This window comes from Chaetodon trifascialis, chromosome 5, assembly GCF_039877785.1.
Source record: "Chaetodon trifascialis isolate fChaTrf1 chromosome 5, fChaTrf1.hap1, whole genome shotgun sequence".
Lineage (NCBI taxonomy): Eukaryota > Metazoa > Chordata > Actinopteri > Chaetodontiformes > Chaetodontidae > Chaetodon > Chaetodon trifascialis.
This window is the reverse complement of record NC_092060.1, coordinates 22,338,879-22,365,899: the sequence shown is the minus strand read 5'-3', so window position 1 is coordinate 22,365,899 and position 27,021 is coordinate 22,338,879. Positions and strand designations below refer to the sequence as shown.

Genomic DNA, 27,021 nt, shown 5'->3' with positions numbered 1-27,021 from the left:
TCAGGCCCATGTCATTTCAGATAATCTTATGCTTTTTTACAGTGCAAATTTTCATTTAGATTTCCACAAACCTGCTGACAGTCAGTACGCCTGGAGCTTTCAGGGATTCTGGGACATCTGGTTGTTAATCGTGCCTTCCCTATAACTGTGCATGTTGTAACTAGAATGAAGTTTCATGCTTATATAATAGTGTCTCCCCACTGGCTCAAATAGTTGCCAATGAGATTTGGAGCTTGTAAAGTGATGTAAAAACTCTGCATGAGAAATTCAAATTTGTGAATGTGCAGAAAAGCTGTGCATTAACAAAGACCTGCCCATACTCACGCATTGTAATGCAGGTGCAAATAATACATTTTGCCCTGCTTGTACATCTAAAAGCACTCAGGTCCAGCCAAAATTCACACTTATACATATACACAGGCTGGCAAATGTAGTTTCACACATTTTTCTGCTATGAGTCTGAAGTCACATGTTCACATAATCAGTGTTTGTGTAACCTCAGTATTGATATAATTTATGCACAAATTTTATTTTCAAATAAACAAATGGTCTTACAACAAATACATTTGTTGTACGACTGCAAATCTTTTTCATTCACAAACTTGAAAGTCTGATGCAGTTTCTTTGCACGGGTTTATAAAGGTTGATATACAACCACAGGCTTTGAAATTATTAATCAATAAATCCTTATTGACCCTTGTTTAAGCCCAACGTGTTCATCCTAATTAATAGAGCAGTTTTGTTTTTGTTTTTTTTTAAAACATTACATTATGTGCTTGTGTTGTTGTATATCAATTGTTTTGTTGCAGAAATAAATACAAGGCAGTCTTCTCCTAGACTTTTATTTTGAAGTTCGGGGATGAAGGCTAACCGGAAACGTGTTTCGTTGTTGTAGCTCCGTTGAGACCGCTGGGGAGGAGGAAAGCCCTGGCTGTGATGCCGCTGGATGATGGCTGCATTCGGGATCCTAAGTTACGAACACCGGCCATTAAAGCGGCCCAGACTCGGCCCTCCGGACGTTTATCCTCAAGATCCAAAGCAGAAAGAGGTGAGATTTTACGATGTGCAACCTAGAAGTCAGAACCTAATGTTTAGATGAAGAAAAATACCAGCCAAGAGACTGTGCAAGCTAACACCAGCTAGCCTGTTTAGCTAGCTCTCAAGACGATTTGGGCCTAGCAATAACAATGAACAGCACCTAGTTGTCAGTTTGTTAGCTAGCTCGCCAGCTTACTTGGAAAACAGCCGGTCCGTTGCGTACCAGAGTTTGCTAAGCTATCTCATCGGCTAGCAGATGCTGTCCAGCTTGATATAAATTGCAACCAGTGTTTTGCTTTGTGATGAAAAACACTCTGCGTTGGCTTTTTTGGATTGTGCGTGACTGGTAATTGTTAGCTTGGTGTTTTGGTCCAACGAGTCAGCGTTAGCTAACCCTGCACAGCTAACCTCCCTGACCTGCGAGCTGAATTTCAAGCTAAATTGTTGGTAGTCGGTTTTAAGATTGTTGTTTGGCCTAGCTGGGCAGTGCTGCTGGCTCCTGATCTATTATTAACCTGAGATAAGCTGTGGATGTCGATGGAAAACTGACTGACTTGCCTCGGGGGTATTCTGTCAACGTTGCTGTAATTATCAAACGATGAAACACTTCGTTATGATTAAGTCAATTTCCCTGGTGTCAGCAAACCTAATGAAGCACATATCCTGATTTTCTCTGTCAGCTGCTAGCTGGTCTGGAATCAGAAATGATGAGATGCTGCAGATCAACAATAGTAACTTTATATGTTTAAATTTCTATCAAAATGCACTTTACAAACAAAATGTGTGTTTATTCCAGGATGAGTTGACTGCCCTGAATGTGAAGCAAGGATTCAATAACCAGCCAGCTGTGTCCGGTGATGAACATGGCAGTGCTAAAAATGTCAACTTTAACCCTTCAAAGGTAAGAGCACCTTCACTCAGGTTCTGCCATGCATGCTGCTTGGTGAGTTTTGCAGCCGTCACACGTTTCCCTTTGATGCTCTACAGATCAGTTCGAACTTCAGCAGCATCATCGCAGAGAAGCTGCGTTACAACACGTTTCCCGACACGGGGAAACGTAAGCCACAGGTCAACCAGAAGGATAACTTCTGGCTGGTCACAGCAAGGTCACAGAGCTCCATCAACAACTGGTTCACGGATTTAGCTGGGACCAAACCTCTGACGCAGCTGGCAAAAAAGGTAAGACCCCAGTGCAAGTCTCTAAAAGCTGTCTTTACTACAGGGTGGGTTAACTGGTGGTATAGCTGCTGGATCAGTGGAAGTTACCTACTCAAGGTGCCACATTGGCCTCGCCCTCTGTGCTGTGTTTGGATTGGTCAGTTATGTCTCCTGTGTATGGTTTTTGTGTTGTTGATTTCCATTCTTTAGATTAGGAAAGGACAGTTATCAGCTTATTCTCTGTCACCTAAATCCCAAATCTTTTTGACCCATGTCCACGAGAAAGGAAATGGATTCCCCCTAAAATTCAAAGCCTGTTGCTTTGTTAAAGTACAAACTTTAAAAAAAAAACCAGACCTTTGTTACTGCTGCCTTATGATTAACCACATATTGGTTACGCACTGGTTAGCACGCTAGCGTACTGAATGCCTGCATATTCAATTGTCAGCTAAATGTTCGCATGTTTAAGATTTAAGTCTGAGGAGTGAGATTGGTTAGTGTAAGCCAATCAGATGCAGAATAGGACGGGTCATGCCTTTGCCATCCTTGATGGGGAGAAAATGTGGCCTGCTGCAACTATAAAATGTGACTGTGCTTTCCTGCTAATGTTGCTCGGGTGAGCTGTGCCTTGAGTTGAGTGACCGAGCTGAAAGAAATACAGTTGAGTCTGACAAAGTGCACTCGAGGATGACAAAGAACATCTGAGGCTGAGCAAAGGTACCCTGAGCTTGACAATCCGGTATTAGTGACTGTAATTGCTATAATGACCAGACTTTACCTTTTTGTCCCATTTAGTAATAATGATGTAAGAACAACAAAGCCGTCTTTCTTTTTTCATCCAAAAAATGACTTAATTTCCAGCACGCAGTGAACAGCGCTGCTGTATACTTGTAGTTTAGTTGGAATAGCCGTGGTGATCAAACAGTCCCCAGACTGTGCAGAACTCTGCACGATGATTCATTTCAACATCACAAAACAAGAGCAATTCAGGAAAGGTAAGCAATGCAGTGCTGTTTATTTCCTTGTTAAAACAACCCAATTGATGCCTCTGTGTAAATCAAGTCTATTGTTTGTCTTGTTTGGGTGTATTGACCCAAAAAGCAATGAATGTCATTGTTTGTTAGTGGAAACAGTCTATTATTTATAGATTGTTTTGTGAAGTGTTTTTTTTTCCCTCAGAACATTTTTTTGTCTATAAGTGCTTTTGTAAGTGGCAGCAAAGGTCTTGAGTTTTGAATACATTGGGCTAAATTAAAGGTCAGCTTTCTATTCCTGAGTGTATGAAAGCACTTTATTATTTGCAATTACATTTGTGATGCTTTTTCTTTCATTCCTGCCTGTGTTGCTGCATACATATCTTGTTTTCTCATGACAGTGAACAATGTTTTATCACTTTTCCAGAGTTACATCAGCTCCAGGTTTCTCCTCAGCTACATCAGACCACAGAAGAAGTAGAATCAGGAAAACACAGCATTTAAAATGTTTAGTTTATTGCAGACAAGGGTTTCCAACGCCTGTTTATCATTTGGAAGTAGCATGTGTACTCGATGTATATGGTTTGTCCCCTGGGGTCTATTTAGCATATTTTTTAGCATAGTTTAATTTGTGCTGAACTTGGAAAGAGTTATTTTTTGTGTGTTTTGAGAAGCTTTCACGGTGCCTGACGCACATGAAATGTCTTTGCCGCAGGTTCCCATCTTTAGCAAAAAGGAGGAGGTTTTTGGATACCTGGCCAAGTACTCGGTCCCTGTCATGCGCTCAGCGTGGATGATTAAGATGACCTGCGCGTATCACGCAGCCATCACAGAAACTAAAGTCAAGAAGAGGCATGTGATTGATCCTTGTATCGGTAAGCAGGTGACCTCAAGCAGTGTGTTTTTGGTTGCTGTTTGTGCAGTGATAGATCTCCTCTGAGCCATGTGGCGAAAGTTAATTAAAAATGAAAAATGATACCGCGGCTTCTTTTGGATGAAAAGCAATTTCCTTTGAGCAGAATATGCTGTGCCTTTTTTTTCACTTTCTGCCCCTCCAAGATGCATTTTTGTGTTTGTGTGTGCAGAATGGACTCAGATTATTACCAAGTACCTGTGGGAGCAGCTTCAGAAGGTGGCCGAGTTTTACAGGCAGGTTCCCGGTCAAGGCTGCAGCTCGCCCCTTCCAGCCACTCCTGCTGACGTGGAGACGGCCATGAAGCAGTGGGAATACAACGAGAAGCTCGCCATGTTCATGTTTCAGGTCTGTTAAAGTGTGCTAATGAACAGTGTTGCATGCATATTGCAGTGTAATACATTACTTTAATCACATCAGCTTTTCCAGTAACAGGGTGCAATCACAGTTTCAGCTGAATTATGCTGCAGCATATTGATGCGCTGTGGCAACATGTAGCCATCAACTGCTTTTTCCTGTACTCATTGTTCATTCTGCTTTGCATTTTGCTGGAATAACAGAAAACCGCTGAGGAAGCTGCAAGCTTTATTAAACAGGCTTCTTAATAAACAAGCTCAGAGCAGTTAGCAGTTTTAGCCAGATGTACAGCAAGTGTGAGGGGAATTTTAAGACTTGTGGCAGGAAAACTACTGGAGAAGAAGCTGCCCATGCCTGCTGTAAAGCCAGTGTCCTTCATACAACATACAGCAACAATGTCGTTTTATTTTGTGTATGTCAATCAGTCGAACCATGAACAAATGAATTCTAGGTCTCCACATTAAACACTGTAATTACCGTGTTCATGCACTACATGCTAATGTTCGGCGTCTGTGTTCAGGATGGCATGCTAGACAGACACGAGTTCCTGACATGGGTGCTGGAGTGTTTTGAGAAGGTCCGACCGGGTGAAGATGAGCTTCTCCGTCTTCTGCTGCCCCTTTTGCTACAGGTAACCTTTTGGGAAAAACGCTCTCCTTCTTAACATCCACACATTTGTACACAGTGACACACGTTGGCCACTTGCTTTTGTAATGGCCTTCTACAGCTGTCAACAGTTCACCATGGACCGGTTGTGTGTCTTCATCCGCAGCACTTTGGTGCCGTTGGCCTTTGCTGACAGAGGCCCTGCGGGGCCGGCAGCCTCTCATTTTGTTTCTGTTTCCAAAGCTGACTGATGTTAATGGACACTGAGTGCTGTTGGTAATGCTGTGAATCTCTCCTCCGTCCTTCAGTACTCAGGGGAATTTGTACAGTCGGCTTACTTGTCACGGAGACTGGCTTACTTCTGCACACGCCGCCTCAACCTGTTGCTAAGCGACGGGAGCCTGGGCCCCGGCACAGGAGGGCATCCAGCCCACGGCATTTTGGCGCAGCAAGGCAACGCCCTGCCCCCCACCCCGACCTCGCAGCCGGCAGGAGGGAACCAGCCCCAGACGCCTTTCACAGACTTCTACATCTGCCCTCAGCACAGGCCTCTGGTGTTCGGCCTCAGCTGCATGCTACAGGTACCGAGTGTGCATTTTGACTGATATTTAGTACATTACAAACGACATTTTTCTCCATGCTCTGATGCATCATCAGCTTTTTAACATGCAAGACAAGACCTGAAGTTCTTCCGTTACTCATTCTTCTGTTTTGTTTTGTTTTTTTACTTCCTTTCTTACTGTCACATCAGAGCATCGTGCTGTGCTGTCCCAGCGCTCTGGTGTGGCATTACTCTCTAACAGACAGCAGAAATAAAACCGGTTCCCCTCTGGACCTCCTGCCCATCGCCCCGTCCAGCTTACCAATGCCCGGGGGAAATACTGCCTTTACACAGCAGGTACCTCCATCCATGCTGATACAGCTGAGCACCAAAGTTTATTCTTGTAAACTGTATTTCTTTTGCTATTTCATTTTTGTTTGGAAGAACAGGACAGGCATTCATGAAACGAATGAAAGGAAAAAACAGATCCTCTTATGCAGACAGATACATACATATACGCTTAGAAGAGGATAAAGACGAGGTCATTTCTTTTCTCTGCAGGTCCGCACAAAGTTGAGAGAAATCGAGGAGCAAGTGAAGGAGCGAGGCCAGGCGGTGGAGTTCAGGTGGTCGTTTGACAAGTGTCAGGAGACCACAGCAGGTCAGAAAAGGGCTCCTTTATCTCTTCACAGCTCGCCAGAATGGGGTTGTTGTGAGAACAGCAAGGTCAGTGGCTGAGATGAGTTCTGTAATCTGTTGGCAGGGTTCACCATCGGGAGGGTTCTCCACACCCTGGAGGTTTTGGACAACCACAGCTTTGAGAAGTCTGACTTTAACAACTCACTGGATTCGCTGTACAACCGAATATTTGGGTCCGGCCAGAGTAAAGACGGCCATGAAGTAAGGACTGATTGCCTCTGTTTTTATATTATGAGGCCGTGTTACAATGATCAAAAATATGTCTTTTTAATCACTTGGAAGTAAAAAGTGGATCAAATGTTCACCAGATTATAAACTGTGACGAGGATTGTCTCATGACCCATGTTTCTGTCCAGATGTCCCCAGACGACGACGCGGTGGTGACCTTGCTTTGTGAGTGGGCTGTGTGCTGTAAGCGCTCAGGCAGACACAGGGCCATGGTGGTGGCCAAGCTGCTGGAAAAGAGGCAGGCTGAAATAGAAGCAGAGGTAAGAGCCACACCGCCCTACCTGTCTCCACCTCGGCCCCCAAACGACTGTTTTAGTAACGATCTGCTTAACGACATCTCCTCTGCCATCATCAGGCCTGTAGAACAAACATTTTTTATCATCTTGTACTTGTCTCAGTGACAGCCAGCAGCGCCCTGCTCCTGTCAGAGTTCCGCTTTTTTAAAAGTGTCAGATTCTAGCATGTACAATGTTCAACTAACAAGAGTACGTTTCTGAGCCTTCACCACACTGCCAGGAACATAATGCAAGTCAGGAAACACTAAATGCATTTATTTATTTATTATCTCATTGATATTGTGAAACATTTCTAATAGAAAATAACCATGTGCAGTAAGTGTTGTGAGCCCGAAAGCTTTACCTCCTCAGGAGTGGCTGCTGCCCTCAAAACGGTGGAAAGATTACATAGTTAAATGTCAGGGTCTCAAGGGGCTTGTCTCTGACTCGACTTGCGCAGTCTTGACTATAACCCTGAATCAACCTCGGATATGAGTCTGCACAGTGCTTTAGTTTTTGTTTTGCAAATCAGTAGAGCACTACGTGCATGAGTATCGGCAGTGGTTCAGCCAGTAGAGGTGTTTGCAGTCCACAAGGCTTCTGGTCCGGTCCTGCCAGGATGATCCCACCGACGCGTCAAACCCTGCAAGATTGCAACAATATCTAAAATATTCCAGCTGCATAATTCATATTTTGTGGTTTGTTTTGTGGCATCCGCAGACAACCAAAATGAACGTGTCAAATAAGGAAAGCTTGTAAATAGGTTTTCTACGTTAAGCCCTCACTGTGTGTTGTCTGTCTGCTGCGTGTTTGTTTTCAGAGGTGTGGTGAGTCGGAGGTGGTGGATGAGAAGGGCTCTGTGTCATCCGGCTCCCTCTCAGCTGCTACACTACCCGTCTTTCAGGATGTGCTGCTGCAGTTCCTCGACACTCAGGCCCCCACACTGAGTGCGTTTTTTTCCCTACATTTCCTGAAGCTGTGATTCTCAAATGTGACAGTGAAGGAATTTTATATCCCTTATTCCTTTGCTCTTATTTCATTACCCAGTGCATATTTTTATAAACGATTTGGCAAGGGAGCCCTGGTATTAAATTATTCAAATCCTCTTTTCCCTCGTCTGCAGCGGAGCCCGGGAATGAAAGCGAGCGAGTGGAGTTCTCCAACCTGGTCCTGCTCTTCTGCGAGCTCATCCGTCACGACGTCTTCTCCCACAACATCTACATGTGCACGCTCATCTCCCGCGGGGACCTGGCTTCTGACTCCCACCTGCCGCGCCCGCGCTCCCCCAGCGACGAGCCCTCCGATGAGTCAGAGCGCAAGGAGCAGGAGGCGGGCGGCAGCGGCAAGAACGAGGCATGTCGGAGGCATCTGTTGTTGGTGTTGTGGAGTGTGATGAGTCGCTTGTGCAGTAGTACAGAGTAACAGCGTGGTGTAAAAGGGTAACATGAGGTCACTGTTTGTTCAACAGGATACCGGTCTGTCGGAGTCCATGGAAATCGATCACAACTCCAGTGCTAATTTTGACGAGGTACACATACCATTCAGCAGTGTATATTTCCTACCATAATGCATGCATAAGAGAGTTCTTTTTTAAATTATTATCCTGGAATTGCATCATTTCACTCCCCTTTTGCCTTGCAGATGTTCTCTCCTCCGATGCACTGCGAGTCTAAGGGGAGCCCCTCTCCTGAGAAGCCGGCGCCAGAGCAGGACAGCAAGGCCAGCTGTAAGGACAAGGGCATGGACCCCGCCTTCCCCCAGCTGTACGAGCAGCCTCGCCACATTCAGTATGCCACTCACTTCCCTATTCCTCAGGTGAGAGAAGCCACTGCTCGGCACTTCAAAAGAAATCCCAGAGGATTACGCTTTTAGGTTGTTATGAATCCTTATATTTTATACGCTTAGGAAGCATTTCAGCCATGTTTTGCAGTTGTCCGTCACATCTGACAGCTCATATTTTAACAGCAAACTGCATGTGTGACCATGAACCGAAACACGTTTTTACGCTTCAAGTCTATTTCCTTCTGCTTTATGTGCACTACGGTGAGTGTGTGTGCTGCCAAAATGTGAATGACCTACACTCTATACATTTGCAGATTAACTGATCAGTTCATCAGAAAATGAATTGTGAACCAGTTTAATGAATGACTGATTAATAAATCAAGTCAGTTTTCAAGCAAAAAATCCAAATAATTAGCTGCAGCCTCTAAATTGTGAGGATTTACTGCTTTTCTTTGTCTTACATGACAGGAAACTGAATATTTTTGGGTGCTGAACTGTTGGTCAGGGGAACAAAACAAATGGTTGCAACCTGACTCCATATGTAGCATTTCTATGAAGTCAGTCATCTGAATTATCTCAGGTGGAGGTTGACACTTCAAAGCATACTTATGTTGAATCCAGAAATCCTCAACCTTGTCTCATCTATCTGCCCCATATGAGTTTTTTGTGTCTTTACTGCTCAGGTCATCAGGTGCATCCACTTTATGAGAACTTTTTTTCTTTTTTTTAAAAAAATCTCTCTTAGGAGGAGAGCGCCAGCCACGAGTGCAACCAGCGGTTAGTGGTCCTCTATGGTGTGGGCAAACTGAGGGATGAGGCGCGACACACCATCAAGAAAATTACCAAAGACATCTTGAAGGTGCTCAACCGCAAAAGCACAGCAGAAACAGGTAACTGCTCTTCAATTTTATCAGCTTGTGACTGATAGCTTAATGTCCTGGACTTCCCATTTGCTCATGTTTTACATTACCGTAGCCGCAGGCGTGCTGTTTGTCTGGCAGCAAACGGCCTTTTAAGATCACGTCTCCGTTTCATTTCGCCTGCTTTTCATGTTTAAGGGTGGAAATGGAGTAAATGAAATCACAGTGAAGTTTTGATATATGTCCTCCAATTCATTGACTGGATTTTCTTTCTACAGAAAAATCCCTGCCTATCACATGAAAGAGATAATGTTTTCCCAGACAGCAGTGTGGAACGCAGGAGCCTTATCGCGCCTGGATGTTTGTAAAAGATTGCTCACATGCAGGCTCGGCTCCTCACTGCGGCCGTTCCAGCTGTTCTCCTCCAAAGAACTCTTCCTCCTTAGATACATTTCATTTGTATTCCCTTTCTTCTGCTCCTCTAAAGGGGACAAACTTCTTTTCTTTATCAGCCCTTGGGGGGGGGGGGGTGCATCACTCCATCTTCTTTTCCACCCAATTTCTATGCTAATAACTCTTATCTGCTCGCAGCCACTTTATCACAGATACATGCGACCTTATTAAGGTGATTTGAGGATTTCAAAGTTATAATTGTGTATTTTGGAGTGTTTCGCGTCACCTTATCACATTCCTTTGAGCTGATGATGACCTTCAGCTCACAGCTGTGTTTCTCTTAAATGAAAAGTGCTGTTTTGCTTTTCTGCACGGCGCCCTCGTGGCAGTGTATTTTGCAGTGGAGCTTCAAATCGAAGGAGGCTGGAAATAAGATAACAGACCATTGGCTTAACTCGATTTCACGGCTGGCGCGTTCTGCAGACTGGAAAGAATAGCGCTGACCAGTTGTGAGTTGCTGCTCCCGCTCTGATTTATTTTCTCTCTCCTCTCTTTCCCACATACGCAGGAGGGGAGGAAGGACAAAAGAGGAAGAGGAGTAAGCCAGAGGCCTTTCCCACTGCAGAAGATATCTTCTCCAAATTCCAGCACCTCTCCCACTTTGACCAGCACCAAGTCACCTCCCAGGTTAGACCAGGAGACCTCATGCTTTCACGTGTTTCAGTGCATAGAGGAGGCAGTTAATTATTTGGGACTAGCCACAGGGGTTATTAATGCAAACGCTGCTGAAAGCGCTCAGCAGAGGACCTCCCAAGGTGACTCGTTTGAATGTTAATGTAATTTGAATATATTTGGATTTCTCTTGTGGGATGCTGAATACAATTTGAATGGATAATGCACTCAGGTGACTGTCACTTAAAACACGGCAGAACATATTGTGTTTAGGTTTATCAGAGGGAGAGGTTGTCTCAGAGACTGATCATCAATACAATACTGTCAATAATACCCATAGATTCTAAAATATGACATACTGGCATTTGACAAAATGTGCCCTGTTTCATCACCTAACCGTCAATTTTAACAACTTTCCGATAATATTGTGGTTGTGTTGGCACCCGTGTTTGTTTTAAAGGAAGAGTTCATCATTTTGGGAAACATGTTTATTCACTTTCGTGCATAGGCTTAAATGAGAAGGTTGACACCACTAAGCTAGCTTAGCATAAAGGCTAACATCATAGCATAATTAAAAACTAATTTTGCTTGTTTAATGTATACAAAAATCATAGTGCAAAAACAAGGGACTCCACCAAGTGGCAAACCTGCTCAAAAAAATACTGGGACAGAGACCAGCTAGCTGTTTCCTCCTGCTTTCAGTCTTAATGCTATGCTAAGCTAGCCACCTGCTGGCTGTTGGTTCGTATTAAACTGAAACGAGAGGGGTAGATTTTCTCCTGTGTTTCCCAAATTGTTGAAATATTCCTTAAACGTCGCTCTGAAAGGATGCATGTTTAAACATTTATTAATTCAACCATTCACTTGTAACTAAACCCAAGGAAGTGAAGTAAACCTGTAAAATGTAATTTGACTTGTGTTCTGTACATCAGTTCATGGGAAACATGTTGTCGAGTTATCTGATATTTTGAGTTTGAATGGTTAAATCTCTTTAGGTTATTTTTGCTTTCATTTGTCCAGTTTGTCTCCCTCAAACTAACCACTTCCTGCTGCTGACAAGATGGTTTGGCGTTGCTCAAATGTTTCTGCTTGTTTTAAATGCAGCCTGTCGATGTGTTGCAGCTCAGTGTCAGAGCCGAGGTTGTACAGATTGTTGTTTTTGCATGTCAATGATGTGCGATGTTGTGTTCGTTTGCAGGTGTCCAGAAATGTGCTGGAGCAGATCACCAGCTTTGCCTTAGGGATGTCTTATCACCTGCCTCTCGTCCAGCACATTCAGTTCATCTTTGACCTCATGGAGTACTCCCTCAACATTAGTGGCCTCATAGATTTTGCTATTCAGGTATGGGCAGCTTTGCACTATATGTCATTTAAATGTGGATGAATCCAGATACATCTGCTTTCATTCATTGTTGTTTGAAACTCCATCGACTGTGTGTGTTTTGTAGCTTCTGAATGAGTTGAGTCTGGTGGAAGCCGAGCTGCTGCTGAAGTCGTCCAGCCTGGTGGGCAGCTACACCACCAGCCTGTGTCTGTGTATTGTAGCTGTGCTGAGGAGGTACCACTCCTGCCTCATCCTCAATCCTGAGCAGACAGCGCAAGTTTTTGATGGGTATGTCACCAATAAGCTGTGATGTTTGTCAATAGGATACCCCAGAGTGTCAGTCTTATGACATTTTGTAAAGATCTCAATTGGTTGCACAAACCTGGGACTAGTATGGTTCGATTTTGTCGCATTTACTGTGAAACGAACTGAAACAGAGATTGAATTCCTGCCTTAAAGGGATGTTTGCAGGGTTATGATTAGTTAAACTCATAATTAAAGTAGTAAAAGGGATGTTTTGGGGATTTAAGGGTAAGATAAGGAATAGTTGGCGGGTTTCTCTCTCTGAGCCTCCTCCTGCTGTCTTTAACAGTGATTTTTATAGTTACAGGACTGCTGATAGGGCACTTAGTCCCTGAAGCTGTACTAATAGCAGTTATTTGTGATGCTGGTAAAATCGGAATTTTAGCTGATTCTGCTGTTGCATTGGTCCAAAGTCATCTAGGATTAAAGCATTAGCTAAATTGAATTAAGTGTAAAAGATAAAGGAAACTTACAGAAAGCGTCTAATTAGAAGTGATTAGATTTAATTGTAGTGCTTCTATGAGAAAGACTGCCAAAGGAATAGTTCAGCATTTTGGGAAATACACTTATTGGCTTTCCGGCCACGTGGACAGTTAGATTGATAACAGTCATGTCTGTAAATATGAAGCTACCACAAGCAGCCAGCTAACTTAGCTTAGCTCAAAGACTGGAAAGAGGGGGAAACAGCTAGCAGCAGTGACAAAAGCCTCCTAATTAACACCTCTAAAGCTCAAGTTAACACAGTATATGTCAGGCGAGCTGTTTGCAGGTGTCCAGGCTTTATGCTAAGCTAAATTAGCCGGCTGCTAGCTGTAGCTCCATACTTAACGTACAGACACGAGACTGGTATCAATCTTCTCCTCTGGCTCTCAGCAAATAAGCGTTTCTCAAAATGTCTGACGGAAGGAAGGAGCTGAATCACGTGTGTGAACGTGTCCTCAGGTTGCGCATCGTGGTGAAGTCGGGTGTGAACCCGGCGGACTGTTCCTCTGCTGAGCGCTGTATCTTGGCCTACCTGTATGACCTCTACACCTCCTGCAGTCACCTCAAGAACAAGTTTGGCGAGATCTTCAGGTAGAAATAAATCAACACCGACTTGAAAATGAATGTTTGTTGAAAATCAGTGTTTCACTTTCAGTTGCCTGCACCATCATAATCCTTTGTTATTCTTTCCTTTCCCCTCGTGGCCTCTCTCAGTGAGTTCTGCTCCAAGGTGAAAAATTCCATCTACTGCAATATCGACCCGTCAGACTCCAACATGCTCTGGGATCCGGTGTTCATGATGGAGGCCATCGCCAACCCCTCGGCCCACAACTTCAACCACTCCATGGTGGGCAAGATCCTCAACGACAGCCCAGCCAACCGCTACAGCTTCGTCTGTAACGTGCTCATGGACGTGTGTGTGGACCACAGGGACCCAGAGAGGTGTGTCGCTTTTGTTACGACTGTGTTGTGTCTGTATGGCTCGGGCTGTTCCGGTTTTCTACTCTTTGCCGGGCTTTCATTTTAAATCTTGTGATGTGCTTTCAGGGTGAACGATATTGGGATCCTGTGTGCTGAGCTGACGGCGTACTGTCGCTCCCTGAGTGCCGAGTGGCTCGGCATCCTCAAGGCTCTCTGCTGCTCCTCTAACAATGGCAACTGTGGCTTCAATGATTTGCTGTGTAATGTAGATGTAAGTTGTGGTTTCGTAACTCTTAAACTGGATGTGTAGTCGGCGTAAGATGGTCCTGCCACTGGTACCTAAGGCAGAGGTTATGATTTGTAGTTGAGCACTATAGGTACGGCATAACCTTTTAATGCAGAGGTGTGAATCCAGCTTTAGTCCTCCTTATGTAGCACTTGTCTTGTTAAAGGAGTAATTGTTAGATCTGTGGTCTGACTCAACATCACTTGCTTGTAAATTCTGGTTGTAGCTCATTTTCAGGAATAACAAGTGCCAGATATTTCACCATCTACCTGCCTTTAGTTCAGTTTTAATGTAATTCCCATCATATTATTCAGTTCTTCTGTGATTACAGTCGCTTCTTTCTTCTCTGTCCCCCTCCTTCAGGTTAGCGATTTGTCCTTCCATGATTCCCTGGCAACCTTCGTAGCCATTCTCATTGCTAGACAGTGCCTCCTCCTAGAAGACCTGGTTCGCTGCGTGGCCATTCCTTCCCTCCTCAATGCAGGTGAGGATTATTTCATCTCAAATGTCCTTCTTTACAAAAATGTGTATTTCCATGTCAGTGCAAAATGAAGAAGGGTCATCAGATCATCATCCATGAAGCTCCTCCAAAGCCCTAAAGTTCCCCTTCAGCGACACCACCTGACATGTTCTAAATGTGTTCATCTTATTCTGGATGCTATTTAACACTGCTGACTATATAAAAGTAGAGATTATGACATTTACTCCATATAATTAAACTGTCAGTGTTGAGGACAGCTGGATCAAGTTCATATTCGCGCAGCTTCCGCTTGGAATGGCACAAGCTAGGCATTAGGCTTTCTACTACTGAGTGAGCAGGCTCGTGAGAAGGATTGCTGCGTAATGCATTACTTCTGACAGCGAGGAGAGTAACCGCAGCGTATTTGATTTGGGTCCATGGAGCCTCGGTGCTCTTTGTGCACTGGCCAGAGAAGTGCCTCTCCCCACTACTAATCTTTTTTCTCCCAGCTTGAAGACAAAGCCCCATTCAGCCATGCTGTTTGGTTGGGTTTGGCCCATGATATAACACCATTACACCTGCCAAATGCCAGCAGCTCTCGCTTGTGGTAACTGCTTTGTTCTCGCTCCCTCTTTCACCCCAGCAGCTCTATGAAAACACCACTTCATCCTGACTGATGACAAGTCTATCTAGGACATGGTTTAAATTTAGATATATGACTCTGAGGTAGTAGGTTGTGTTGCCTATCCATAAAAAAATGTGAACCTCCGTCATGTGATGTGAAGAAGCTCAGCTCTAACCGATGCATATGTGTGTGGACTTAACCTCCAGCCTGCAGTGAGCAAGACTCTGAGCCAGGAGCCAGACTCACCTGCAGGATCCTATTGCACCTTTTCAAGACTCCACAGCGCAACCCTGTCCCCCAAGATGGCGTGAAGTCAGGTAGTAAACGCAGCCAGAAATCTTTTAACCATTGTTTAAAAGCATTTTTCTTTTTACCAGACTGTCTATTGTGCTTTTCTGGCTCAAAATTTTACTGCTTTGATTTTGCAGATAAATCCTCTGTTGGTATCCGGTCGTCTTGTGATCGCCACCTTCTTGCTGCTTCTCAGAACAGCATAGTCGTTGGAGCAGTGTTTGCTGTCCTCAAAGCTGTCTTCATGCTGGGTAAGAGTCTTTGCAGTGCTCTCATATCAGTGAGGTTTAAGGTTAGAACTAGAGCTGCAACGATTAATTGCTTAGTTCTCAACTGTTCAATCAGTTTGAGTAATTTATTCAGAAAACTGATTACAGCTACTAAATGTTGGTATTTTCTGGTTTATTCACTCCTCTTTGTCTTTAAACTGAATATTTTTGGGTTGTGGACAAAACAAGACATTTGTTGCTACTACTGAATACTGTAAAACTACTGCATTGCGTGTCACAGATTGGTTTCACTGATCTCTCCATCTTGTTTTAGGTGATGCCGAGCTAAGAGGCTCAGGACTGTCGCACCCTGCTGGCCTCGACGACATATCTGACGGGCGCAATGTTTCCATAGAAACAGCCAGCTTGGATGTATATGCAAAGTATGTTCTGAAGACGATCTGCCAGCAGGTGAGGATATGAGTTGAAATGGGGTGAATGATGTGAAAGCAATGAAATCAACAACTGCAGTTCACTCAGTCAGTGTGAAATTGAAAATGTAAAAAAGGAAGGTACTGAGATGACTAACTGAAACAAATTTCTTCTGCGTGGAGCTATGCATGCATGCTTTCTCTTCATGTTCACACTTATCAGCACCATTGTCTTCTCTGTCTGAAAGCTTTCGTGGGAACACACATTCAAACGGTTAACGTTCTGGTTTTTGCTCATATAAGCTCTCCTGCTTCTCTGAGCGACTTCTAAATGCAGTAAGCCAGAGATGCATACAAAGCGTGAATGAGATCATTTTCTGCACCAGATGTCACTTATGCCACATAGATATGAAGGCCAGAGAGGGAGCTGGCAGTCGCTCAGAGGGCTGGACATGCTCTGAGACCTCAGGAGACTTCAAATGCATTTTCTACCCACCAAGACTCTGGCATGTGCAGTTCTGTTCCTGAGAAATAACCCTCTGCCCTGTTTTCATCGCCTTCCAACTGGCTTTAGTCAAGTTTGTTTTGCATGACTTATGAGTTTATGATACTTGTACTGAAGCTGGAGGATCACTGAAGTTGTTGACCTCTGTCAAATTTCTCACTCCTTCATCCCCTGTTCCCCCCGTTGCTCTGTCTTGCAGGAGTGGGTTGGAGAGCGCTGCCTGAAGTCTCTGTCTGAGGACAGCAGCGCCCTGCAGGACCCGGTGCTGGTAAACATTCAGGCGCAACGGCTGCTGCAGCTTATTTGCTACCCACATCGTCAGCTGGACAGCGATGATGGTGACAACCCCCAGAGGCAGCGCATCAAACGCATCCTACAGGTCCATAATACACAGAAACTTGCACAGTGTTAAGAATTAACTTCCGTCTGTGCCCGAGAATCATCTATTTTTGACTGAATGGATATTCTTTCGTGCAGATAGCACGTCTAGCATGTGTAGGTTTTCAGAAGAAGTGGGCAGGCCTTGACCATCTCTGATCACTCAAAAATGAAAACTTGAATTTGCTATTCAGGTGTCTTTCTTGAATCAGAGATGTGGGGGTTTGCTGCCCTCTCCTGGCTGAATCAGGGACTGGGGAAGCTTCTCACCAGTGTCATGAACTGTGCATACTCATAACTGGCTTTTGACAAGTAAAAGGAGAAACATATATATGACTAGCAGTATTCTTGACTCTCTCATAGAACATGGACCAATGGACGATGAGACAGTCGTCCCTGGAGCTGCAACTGATGATCAAACAGAGCACAAACAATGTGAGTAGCTGTTTTCAGTTAAGGAACAAAATATGAACACGTCGTCTTCATCAAATGATCTGTACACTATCCATTTGCTTTCGAATAGGAGCTCTATTCACTCTTGGAGAACATAGCCAAGGCCACCATAGAAGTGTTTCAGAAATCAGCGGAGATGAACTCCAGTAACCCCTCAGGGAACGGAGCAGCGGCCCAAGGTGGCTCCGCATCCAACAACAACAGCACCACCAGCAAGATGAAGCCAATTTTAAGGTGTGCATCAGTCCTTTTTTTTCTCACACAGTTTTCTTTGCATTGGGTTTTGTAGGAACATTTGATATTCTCACATTCATCTGTAGCAGTCTCGTCAAGGTTTTTAACTTTCACTTTTGATTGTACTTATTGATGTTTAAATCGAACATTTTTCGTGTATGCTGCAGCTCATCAGAGCGGTCAGGTGTGTGGCTGGTGGCTCCTTTGATAGCCAAGCTGCCCACCTCGGTTCAGGGCCATGTACTGAAGGCAGCAGGAGAGGAGCTGGAGAAAGGACAGCACCTGGGTTCCTCCTCGCGTAAGGAGAGGGACAGGCAGAAACAGAAAAGGTGAGTGGCAAACATTACATTCTTCTGCACTGGAATAAGTGTGATTAACTTAAATCTTGTAGTTCTACAAAGTGAAAATTCTTGGGTCATATCTCGTAGACTGTGTTTAAAAATGGGCACTTTCATTTTGTGCCACCCTCACAGGCTCTGGAAGCTATAAAAACAGAGTTCGCCAGCCGTCTGAACATGATTTCTTGTTTATTGAATTCATTTTGTTCCCCTCTCCCCAGCATGTCCCTGCTGAGCCAGCAGCCATTCTTGTCTTTGGTGCTGACCTGCTTGAAGGGGCAGGATGAACAGAGGGAAGGCCTTCTCACTTCCCTCTACAGCCAAGTGCAGCAGATTGTTACGAACTGGAGAGAAGACCAGTACCAGGACGACTGCAAAGCCAAGCAGATGATGCACGAGGCTCTGAAACTACGACTTAATCTTGTAAGAATGTCTTGAATCCCTACAAGCAGCTTTACAGTGCAGCGTCACTGACTTTGGATTTGAGTACACATGTTGTGAGGAGACTATAACAATGATTTTTTTTTTCCTCTCTGAACAAGGTGGGTGGCATGTTTGACACAGTGCAGCGCAGCACCCAGCAGACCACTGAGTGGGCCGTACTACTCCTTGACATTATCAGCAGCGGCACAGTTGACATGCAGTCCAACAAGTGAGTGTTGACTAAAAAGAAAACCCCATTCCATAGTGCAGTCCACACATTATTCCTCTAATTTGATACTTCAATCCCTTGATCTGCCTGGCTCTTACAGTATGTTTGCTTTTCTCCAACAGTGAGCTCTTCACGACAGTGTTGGACATGTTGAGTGTGCTGATTAATGGTACACTGGCGGCTGACATGTCCAGCATCTCTCAGGGCAGCATGGAGGAGAATAAGAGAGCCTATATGAATCTGGTTAAGAAGCTCAGGGTAAGAACAGTACATTTCCTCTGTATTCTTGGTTTTGTTGTGCTTTAAAGTCTAGGCCCATTAACTTTTTATTATTGTTTTCTCTGGAGTAAGAAAAGGGCATTGAGGAAAGAAAAACTCCAGATGAAAAGGTCACAGTACCTCATGTGCAAAAAAAGATAATTAAGGTTTTTTTCATCTACATCTCACTTGATTAGCTAATGCAAGCAAAGATTTTGAATAATGTGCTCAACATTTTCATAATGGCTCCTCTCCACAATGTTTGTTGCTTCCACAGAAAGAGCTTGGAGATCGGCAGTCAGAAAGTTTGGAAAAGGTTCGCCAGCTTCTGCCACTGCCCAAGCAGACCCGAGACGTCATAACCTGTGAACCTCAGGGCTCACTAATAGACACAAAGGGGAACAAGATCGCTGGATTTGAGAAGGAGGTACGTGGTAACATTGAAGTCATCGTGAAGAAAAGTTTAGGACATCATCATCTACACATGCTGATCTTGAGTTAAATACCACTGCCGTGTCTCTCTGCCATCAGGGTCTTCAAGTATCAACCAAACAGAAGATCTCTCCCTGGGACGTCTTTGAGGGTCTCAAACACTCCGCCCCTCTCTCCTGGGGCTGGTTCGGAACGGTGCGCGTGGACCGCAAGGTCACCAAATTTGAGGAGCAGCAGCGTTTTCTGCTGTACCACACCCACCTGAAGCCCAAACCTCGTAGCTATTACCTGGAGCCGCTCCCCTTGCCCCCTGAAGATGAAGAGCCCCTCACACCCGTCTCCCAGGAGCCAGAGAAGAAGATGATAGAGGCAGTGAAGCCAGAGAAGAGCGTGTCTGCTGTGCCCTCTGACTCAAACAAGAAGAAATCCAACAAGAAGAAGAAAACTCCCTCCGCCAAAACAGAGGTCGGTTTTACTGACAAGCAATCTTTGTATGTTTGTTTTCTGAACAAGTTACTTCAATCAGTGTTAAAAGTAACAGACTTTCCCCTTTTTCTCACTAGGACTATGTGAACCGTACACCAGGCGGTGTGACCTATGGGACTAATATGCCGCCTGAGCTGATGCAGAACCACCCATATGGCAGGCTACCATACGGCCAGCAGACCGTGAGCATTTACACACAGAACCAGCCTCTACCTCCAGGTCAGTTCATGGCATATTCTCTCATCATCACCTTCATTAGTGGCAGTATGATGCACCAGTTCAGCACTCATCGGGGACCATCTGGGATTGTGGTTTTTGTGACTTGTTTTTCCACAGGAGGTCCAGGTTTGGAATCTCCGTACAGACCTGCCCGCAACCCACAGATGAACAAAATGATGCCCACTCGACCCAGCTACCCAGGCATGATGCCTGGCATGCAGGGAAGCATGCCGGGCATGATGGGACTGGACAAGCAATACCCTATGGTGTATAAGCCCCAGCCTAGCATGCCACAGGGCCAGATACTGCGGCAGCAGCTACAGGTCAGACTGGTGAGTCTGCATTGACAGGTCAAGCTACTCCTTATAGTCAAGTAGAGTTGACCAAAAGCAGTAGTTAGTACTGCTGCTTAAATTTAGTTTTTAAGTCTAAAAATGGGGATGATCCAGTTGTTTTATGTGAAAAAAGCTGCTGTGAAATCAGTGCTAAGAACCCTCTTTTACTTCTGGCAGAGGATATTGAATCTTTGCTATTTGCTGACTTGCTTCTTGTTTCTTTTTTCAGAATCAGAGCATGATAGGGCAGCAGATTAGACAAATAACACCTAACCAACCATATACTTCAATGCAGGCATCTCAGGTAAGTCTGTTGTTTTGCTATGAGATGCACCAGACACCACTTCTAGAATAAAATATTTTTCATCTGACACTTGTAGTTCTAAAGAATTTTTTAAAGCTGTTTACGTGTTTAAACTGGATTCTGTTCAGCATGCGAGCATTTCCAGATAATTTTCTAAATGTTTGTCGTCCACACTGAAATATCTGCAGTTGTATGTGCTTGCATGTGGTCACTGATCTGGAGTTTGTGACAAAACTAATCCTGAATTCAACATGTCAGTAAATCTATAGTGGTCTTCTGTGTCTTGGTTTTGATTATCAATGTTGTCTCATGTCTCACTGTTCAGAACATATCTCAGGGCTATACCACATACGGATCACACATGGGGATGCAGCAGCATCCGTCCCAAGGTGGTGGTATAGTTCCTTCTTCCTATGGGAACCAAAACTTCCAGGGAACACATCCTGGAGCCAACCCGGCTGTGGTGGATCCTCTGAGGCAAATGCAGCAAAGGCCCAGTGGTTACGTTCACCAGCAGGCTCCAGGCTACGCACACAATATGCAGAACACACAGAGGTTTGTGTTGTGTTACAAGGCAGGCTGTTGCTTACAAATCAAATTGCAGGTTGACATTGTTCTCATAAATTCTGCTACATTTGCAAGGTTTGTGCCCTTGATTTTATGTTAACTACATTGCAACCTGCCCTCATACTTTCTTTTCCTGTCCTGTTATCCTCAGGTTTGCCCACCAGCCCCTCCAGCAGAATACCATCATGCACGGCCTCAGTCACATGGGAGGCCAGGGTGTCCATCCAGGCTTAAGGCCCAATCAGATGCTGGCAGAACAACAGCAGCAGCAACAGCAGCAGCAACAAGCAGCACAGCAGCAGCAGCAACAGCAGCAGCAGCAGCAGCAGCAGCAGCAGCAGTACCTCAGACAACAACAAGCACTCAGAGTATGTGACTTGATAATAATTATAATGATGATGAAACAAGATTGGACAACAGATGTGACATCACCATCAAAATGTTGTTGTAAAAGATAATGCTAAGATTTCTAAAATGGGATGTAATGCAGGGGGATAGATAACCGAAGCGGGGGGTCAGTGTGATCAATGGAAGACTCTGGGCCTATGATGATGCTTCTGATTTATCTTTGTTTAACTGAGGAAAATTTTGTTATTGCCAGTTTTTAATGTCTGTGAGGTGGGGTCGTCCTTTGCTCTGTTACATCATGTTGCTGGAATCACAAGAGAAATAGATCTTGGAGTCATCTGCATAGAAACAGAAACTGATGTGGTGCCTTTTGAAGATTTGACCAAGAGGCAACACATGAATGGGAAATAATAATGGACCAAGGACTGAACCCTGAGGCACTCCTTAGGTGAAGTGGCCAATGGCCGCACATAAAGTTTCAGACGGATCAGAATAAAACAAAGTTTAACAGTGGCAAATTTAAATGCTACCAGGGGAAAAACATAGAAACTTAAAACCTCAAACACAAACCATTATTTCTTCCTTGGGTGTCCACTACAGCAGCAGGCCCAACAAGTTCAACAACAGCAGCAACAACAGCAACAGCAGCAGCAGCAGCAGCAGGTCCAGCCCCAGCAGGTTCCTCCTCAACAGCAGGTTCCACAACAACAGCAGCAGCAGCAACAGGTGTCGGCGGTGCCACCACCAGGCCAGGCACAGAACCAGGGCCTGGGAATGCAGCCACTGCCCCCCCAGCAACCCATGGTAGGTCCAATCCAGTTGATATCAGACCAGCTGTTGGTGGGATAATAAGGGTTTATAAGTGGGTCAGTCAGTCTTGAGTGGAATCAAGTTTTGCTTAGTTGTTACTTTGCAGTAGGTTTTCAGGCACATCAACTGGTTCCACAGTAAACAGCAGCAAATATGTTCAGTTCCCTCTGTTGACTTTTCATGTCCTGAAACCTCTCGCCAAATACCTGAAGGAGTTTTCCCAGCATTTTCTGATGTCATAACAGCTTCAGTGTCTCATGCTCACAGAGCCACTAGTTTTCATTTAGACGAGTATTTTCTAAAAAGTCAGTTTGCATTATTTTATTTTTGTTGAAATTTCATTAACTGATCCTTTTGGAAGCTTCCTGTTGGTGCGTTCAAGAAAACAAATGATGATCAGTCATCGTTTGTAGCATGTAAACAAGATGCTTTTTGCGTGCCATCACTTAAAATAATGGACATGGTTGCTTCCTTTTATGCACCACTGAAGGTTCGGTCCATGATTTTTGATCCAGATAGATTACTTGCTCCAAACTATTGTCAAAACTCTGAACATTATTGGAAATGACAGGAATCAATCTAAAAGCTTGTTATGTACAACGTATAAACCTTTGAAATTGCTGTAATAACGATGTTTGTATCTCTGTTTTAGTTCCCACGACAGGGAATGCAGCAGACTCAGCAGCAGCAGCAGACTGCAGCTCTGGTCAGACAGCTGCAACAGCAACTTTCAAGTAAGTCAGACTCTTTCAAATGCCATTTATGTGCATGCCTTCCATCTCTGTGTCATGATAAACAGCAGATTTCATGTCTATAATGAAATTTTCCCACTCTTTTCAGATACACAACCAGGACAGGGCACCAATTCATATTACTGATAGTGCTTGTTGATAGTAGACTGCATCATTATGAGAGGAGGCCCAGCTCTGCAGGAGTGTGTCCAGTCCTGGGTAAGCTGTGAGGAGGGGAAACTGTTCAAGGCACAAAGGACCACTGAAGATGAGATCTCAAACACTGAGGCAGCGATCAGAGAAAATATCTTGACTTCAGTCGTGTAATTATGAATTATTAAGGAGGAATTATGCTCTGAAGGAAACAGATAATGGTTAATAATGGAAAAGTCTATGTAAAAAAGTACCAGAAATTATAAGAATAATGCAATTTTTTTATTTTATTTCAATTTGTACAATTTTTTCAGTTTCGTGTATTTCTCATTAAAAAATCATGTCAGTTTTTATGTCTTGTACTTGTGTTGGCTGCCTGTATGCTGTATTGAAAAACTGTCAATGAAATCTTTCATGACAACATGGGAATCAAAGGATTTGTTCTCTCAAATAAGGCTGCAGAAAAAAATCCCTTAAGTTCACGTTGAGTGACACGGTCAAAGCTCACCAAGATGGGAATAATCCTTCTTCACAGCAGACATATTGAGGGGGAAACCACAGGTGTGAATGGTGGTAATAATGGCTGCATTCCAGTTAGATGTGAGATTCAGGGTCTGGGTACTGTGCGTTCTTGCTCGAAAATACTGAAATACTTCACAGATAAACCGGAAACAACCACAGGAGCTTTATTTCTTTATTGACTGAATCAGCGCACAGGGAACATAATAGAATTCCTCATTTCAATTTGGCTGCCTTTTTCCTTTTCTCAGGTTTTTGTTTATCACCATTCTGACTCTCCAAGCGACTAAAAAGCACTCCGGAGTCCGATCCTAGCGCTCTCCCTTCAAAGGGACAGTCCATTCTCCGATACCTTGGCAGGAAGTTCACGTCTGCCCAGCTCCTCTCGCCTGGTTGCACTCCAAGTCTGGACAGCAGCTTGTTAGAAATGTCTGGCACTACTGGCTGGAGGAGTGTGCCATAAATCCTGAGGCATTCAAGGGAGACATGGATGATGGTGTCAAGCCAGCACTGGTCTTTACTGTCCCTCCTATCCAGCTTCCAAGGTGCATGGCGCTGAACAAACCCGTTGGTCTGCCTCACACAGGCACTAATGTCCTCCAGAGCTTTGTATACGTGCATGTTCTCAAAGTGCTGCTCCACCACAGCAGGGAGATGTTTCACAGCATCCAACATGTGGTAGTCCTCAACCACAGCCCTGCCTCCCTGTTCACTTGGGAAGGACTGGGGGCAGAAAGGGGGATAGACCTGAGTGGGGTTAAGAGCTGGAGCGGTGCAGCGGTTAAGCAGACCACCCAGAGAGTCTGCGAGCTCTGCGTTGACCAACTTGACAACTTTGTTGTCTGTGTAATCGCAGTCTGAGTCTGGGACACCCTGACGCAGAAGAAAATACCTCATACCATCAGTTGTGAACATCTGTGAGCGTTCAAGAGGATCCACTACGTTACCCAAACTTTTAGACATCTTCTTTCCTCCTACTGTCCAGTGAGAGTGTACATGGATCCTTTGTGGCAGAGGCATTTCAGCCGCTAGAAGGAAAGCCGGCCAGTAGATGGCATGAAATTTTAAGATGTCCTTTCCGATAATGTGGTGGGCCACGTTCCACCATTGGTCGTGTTTATCTGGATAGCCAGCGACAGTGAGGTAGTTCACCAGAGCATCTAGCCACACGTAGATGGTTTGGTCTGCGTCGTCTGGGACTGGGATGCCCCACTGAAGGCGGCTTCTCTGGCGGGAGACTGAGAGGTCAGGAAGGTCCTCCTGCAGCCAATGAAGGACAGCCTGGTAGAAACGCTCAGGCTGCACAGCCCGGGGATTTCCTCTGAGCCAATCAAGCAGCTGACACCGAAACGCAGAGAGACGGAACATGTAGTTCTCCTCTTTCATCCACTCCACCTGCAAGACAGTGAAGAGAGGACTGAAGTTTTAATGATGGATGACAAGATCAATACCACTCCTCCAGAGCCACAGATGACATTACACAGCCGTTTTCACAGTTGAGTACTATCTATGACACGTAAACTGACTTTGACGTGTACAGTCAGTGGGGTGTCCCTTTAAAGTTTGCTCCCATTCATCTCCACTAAAAAACACACTTACGCTATGGTTCCAATTTCACTCTAATTACCTTGTGGCCACTCTCCAGCGAAACCTTGATCTCCTTCCCCGATGAGTCCAAAGCATCGCCCACCTGCGACGGCGTGAGGAAGCTTTCATCTTGGGTGGAGTACCAGCCTTCATAACTCCCCTTGTAGATGAGCCCTTTGTTCCAGAGCACTGACCAGAAATGCTTCACAGCCTGACGGTGTCTCTGCTCGGTGGTTCGTATGTAGTCTGTATACGACACGTTGCAGCTGTTGAAGAGATGTTTGAATCTCTCAGACACATCGGTGCAGAAGGTCAGGGGATCTTTTCCTGCAGCTTCAGCAGCTTGTTGGATTTTCAAACCATGCTCATCTGTACCTGGAATGCAAAATAATAGGGTGTATTACTGTCATTTCCTTCATAGTCCAAACAGTCCAAAAATCCATTGTATTTCCAATGATATAAAACAGGGACAAGCAGCAAATTCTCATTTTTGCTTGTAAAATTACTTAAATAGTTAATCAATTATCAAAATAGTTGGCAATAAACTACTCTCTTCAGATCACATACATACACTATATTTATATTTTCTGTACACAGGTTTCTAAAAACAAGCCTTAATGTGACTTTAATGTTAAGATTTATTCTCTGACAAAGGTCCCTAGCTTGTGGACATCACATGCAAGCAGTAGCAGGAACATGCATCTTTTGGTCAATGGAGGATTTACCTGTTGCAAACTTTGAGCTGAAGCCCTGAAGGAGCTTATACCTGTGGAAACAGTCAGCGATCACAGCTGAATACAAGTGTCCCAGATGAGGAAAAGCATTGACATAGAAGATTGGAGTGGTTATGTAGTAACTCCTGTCGTCTTTGCAAAAATGTCTGCTCGTGTGTGTCAACACGACGACTCTCTGACGTCTGGACAGGGCTGAAATTGGTGCAGGGCTTAGTTGTAGTCTGTGAACAGCATTAAAGCCTCTGGCGACGAACAAAAACGGGGTCCTCATGACTGGATAGCACGCGACGCCCACATGAAGTCCACCAGATGAAACTCAGTCAAGGGAGAGCAGTTATGATTCTGCACAGTAACGAACGGTAAGTGCTAGCAAATAATTTAGCTAGCTAAAACAGAGTTCTCGCAGAACCGCATAAACGGAAAAACGCAACCACTATCAAAGAAATTACCGGAAGGTCTTTGAGTAGTCCTGGTGTTATTGCTGAAACTGGAAGGAATCATTAAATGTTAAGCTTTCTTCTTAAACCAGCATCGCATGTGTTTTACTCGCTTGTCAAGGTTAGCACCTCCGTTTTCCGTAGACGAGAATCACTCGTCCAATCAGAACACTAGATAGTTCGCATGGAACACCAACCACCAATCATGCTGGGAGGACTTTCTCCGGGGGGGTCTGCCTGAGTTACCAGCTTTATTTATTTTCCAGATATTAAGGTTGACATGACATGAAATTTTCAAACAGTCGAGCAGCAAAACGTTTACGGGAGAAACTCATGGATATATGGGAAAGCATTTTTTTTTTTCAACTAACTTTATTGGAATAAGTAGGGCGGGGCAATGACATTGGCATAACGTTATAACAAAGCAGGGACAGTATAAAAACACTGTAAACTGATTAGAATTAAATGTAATAAAGAACTGAGAAAGAAATTAATATGCTTCACAATATTTTCCAGAAAAGTGATTGTCTGTTACAGAGGCTGCTGGTTTTGCGTAACAAAATTCACATAATTTTTTTCTTTTAATCACGTATTTAGTGAAATATTGATTAAAAGCACAGACAGGAAGTATCATTATTAATACACTTGTTACATGGTTCACACTTACAGGGTGTTTTTGAATTAACTCCTTTTAGATTTTCTGGTCGAAAGA

General features: G+C 44.3%; 3 protein-coding genes across 3 annotated transcripts in view; 2 read left to right on the top strand and 1 right to left on the bottom strand.

Annotated features, from left to right (window-relative positions):
- The window catches only part of rpl36a (ribosomal protein L36A), a 324,940-nt gene that overhangs the window by 277,759 nt on the left and 20,160 nt on the right, over positions 1-27,021 (top strand). The gene's annotated exons all lie outside the window — the stretch shown is intronic.
- med12 (mediator complex subunit 12) lies at positions 919-23,385 on the top strand. Its single transcript, XM_070962316.1, has 43 exons — positions 919-1,048; positions 1,835-1,939; positions 2,026-2,217; positions 3,886-4,045; positions 4,256-4,431; positions 4,961-5,071; positions 5,355-5,627; positions 5,798-5,944; positions 6,149-6,248; positions 6,351-6,487; positions 6,643-6,774; positions 7,610-7,736; positions 7,913-8,142; positions 8,258-8,317; positions 8,431-8,604; positions 9,317-9,461; positions 10,393-10,511; positions 11,695-11,838; positions 11,945-12,108; positions 13,066-13,197; positions 13,321-13,548; positions 13,654-13,798; positions 14,177-14,297; positions 15,105-15,215; positions 15,327-15,440; positions 15,733-15,869; positions 16,534-16,713; positions 17,076-17,147; positions 17,236-17,399; positions 17,567-17,728; positions 17,959-18,160; positions 18,280-18,389; positions 18,512-18,647; positions 18,925-19,074; positions 19,179-19,544; positions 19,643-19,784; positions 19,902-20,116; positions 20,349-20,423; positions 20,749-20,978; positions 21,142-21,358; positions 21,939-22,142; positions 22,801-22,882; positions 22,989-23,385. The coding sequence occupies exons 1-43, from the start codon at positions 947-949 to the stop codon at positions 23,024-23,026; spliced, it is 6,531 nt and encodes a 2,176-aa protein (XP_070818417.1). The 5' UTR covers positions 919-946; the 3' UTR covers positions 23,027-23,385.
- Positions 23,296-26,469, bottom strand: mars2 (methionyl-tRNA synthetase 2, mitochondrial). Its single transcript, XM_070962317.1, has 3 exons — positions 25,864-26,469; positions 25,179-25,513; positions 23,296-24,946 (listed from the first exon to the last, which is right to left on the bottom strand). Exons 1-3 carry the CDS (start codon positions 26,141-26,143, stop codon positions 23,768-23,770), a joined length of 1,794 nt encoding a protein of 597 aa, XP_070818418.1. The 5' UTR covers positions 26,144-26,469; the 3' UTR covers positions 23,296-23,767.

What these genes read in the sequence shown, in the direction of transcription:
- med12 (XM_070962316.1), top strand. Translation starts at nt 947, where the DNA reads ATGATGGCTGCATTCGGGATCCTAAGTTACGAACACCGGCCATTAAAG. An exon ending in GCATCAAACGCATCCTACAG is followed by an intron (nt 16,714 to 17,075) that starts GTCCATAATACA and finishes ACTCTCTCATAG; the next exon opens with AACATGGACCAATGGACGAT. An exon ending in AATATGCAGAACACACAGAG is followed by an intron (nt 20,979 to 21,141) that starts GTTTGTGTTGTG and finishes TGTTATCCTCAG; the next exon opens with GTTTGCCCACCAGCCCCTCC.
- mars2 (XM_070962317.1), bottom strand. Translation starts at nt 26,143, where the DNA reads ATGAGGACCCCGTTTTTGTTCGTCGCCAGAGGCTTTAATGCTGTTCAC. An exon ending in CAGCTCAAAGTTTGCAACAG is followed by an intron (nt 25,514 to 25,863) that starts GTAAATCCTCCA and finishes TTTGCATTCCAG; the next exon opens with GTACAGATGAGCATGGTTTG. An exon ending in CGCTGGAGAGTGGCCACAAG is followed by an intron (nt 24,947 to 25,178) that starts GTAATTAGAGTG and finishes ACTGTCTTGCAG; the next exon opens with GTGGAGTGGATGAAAGAGGA.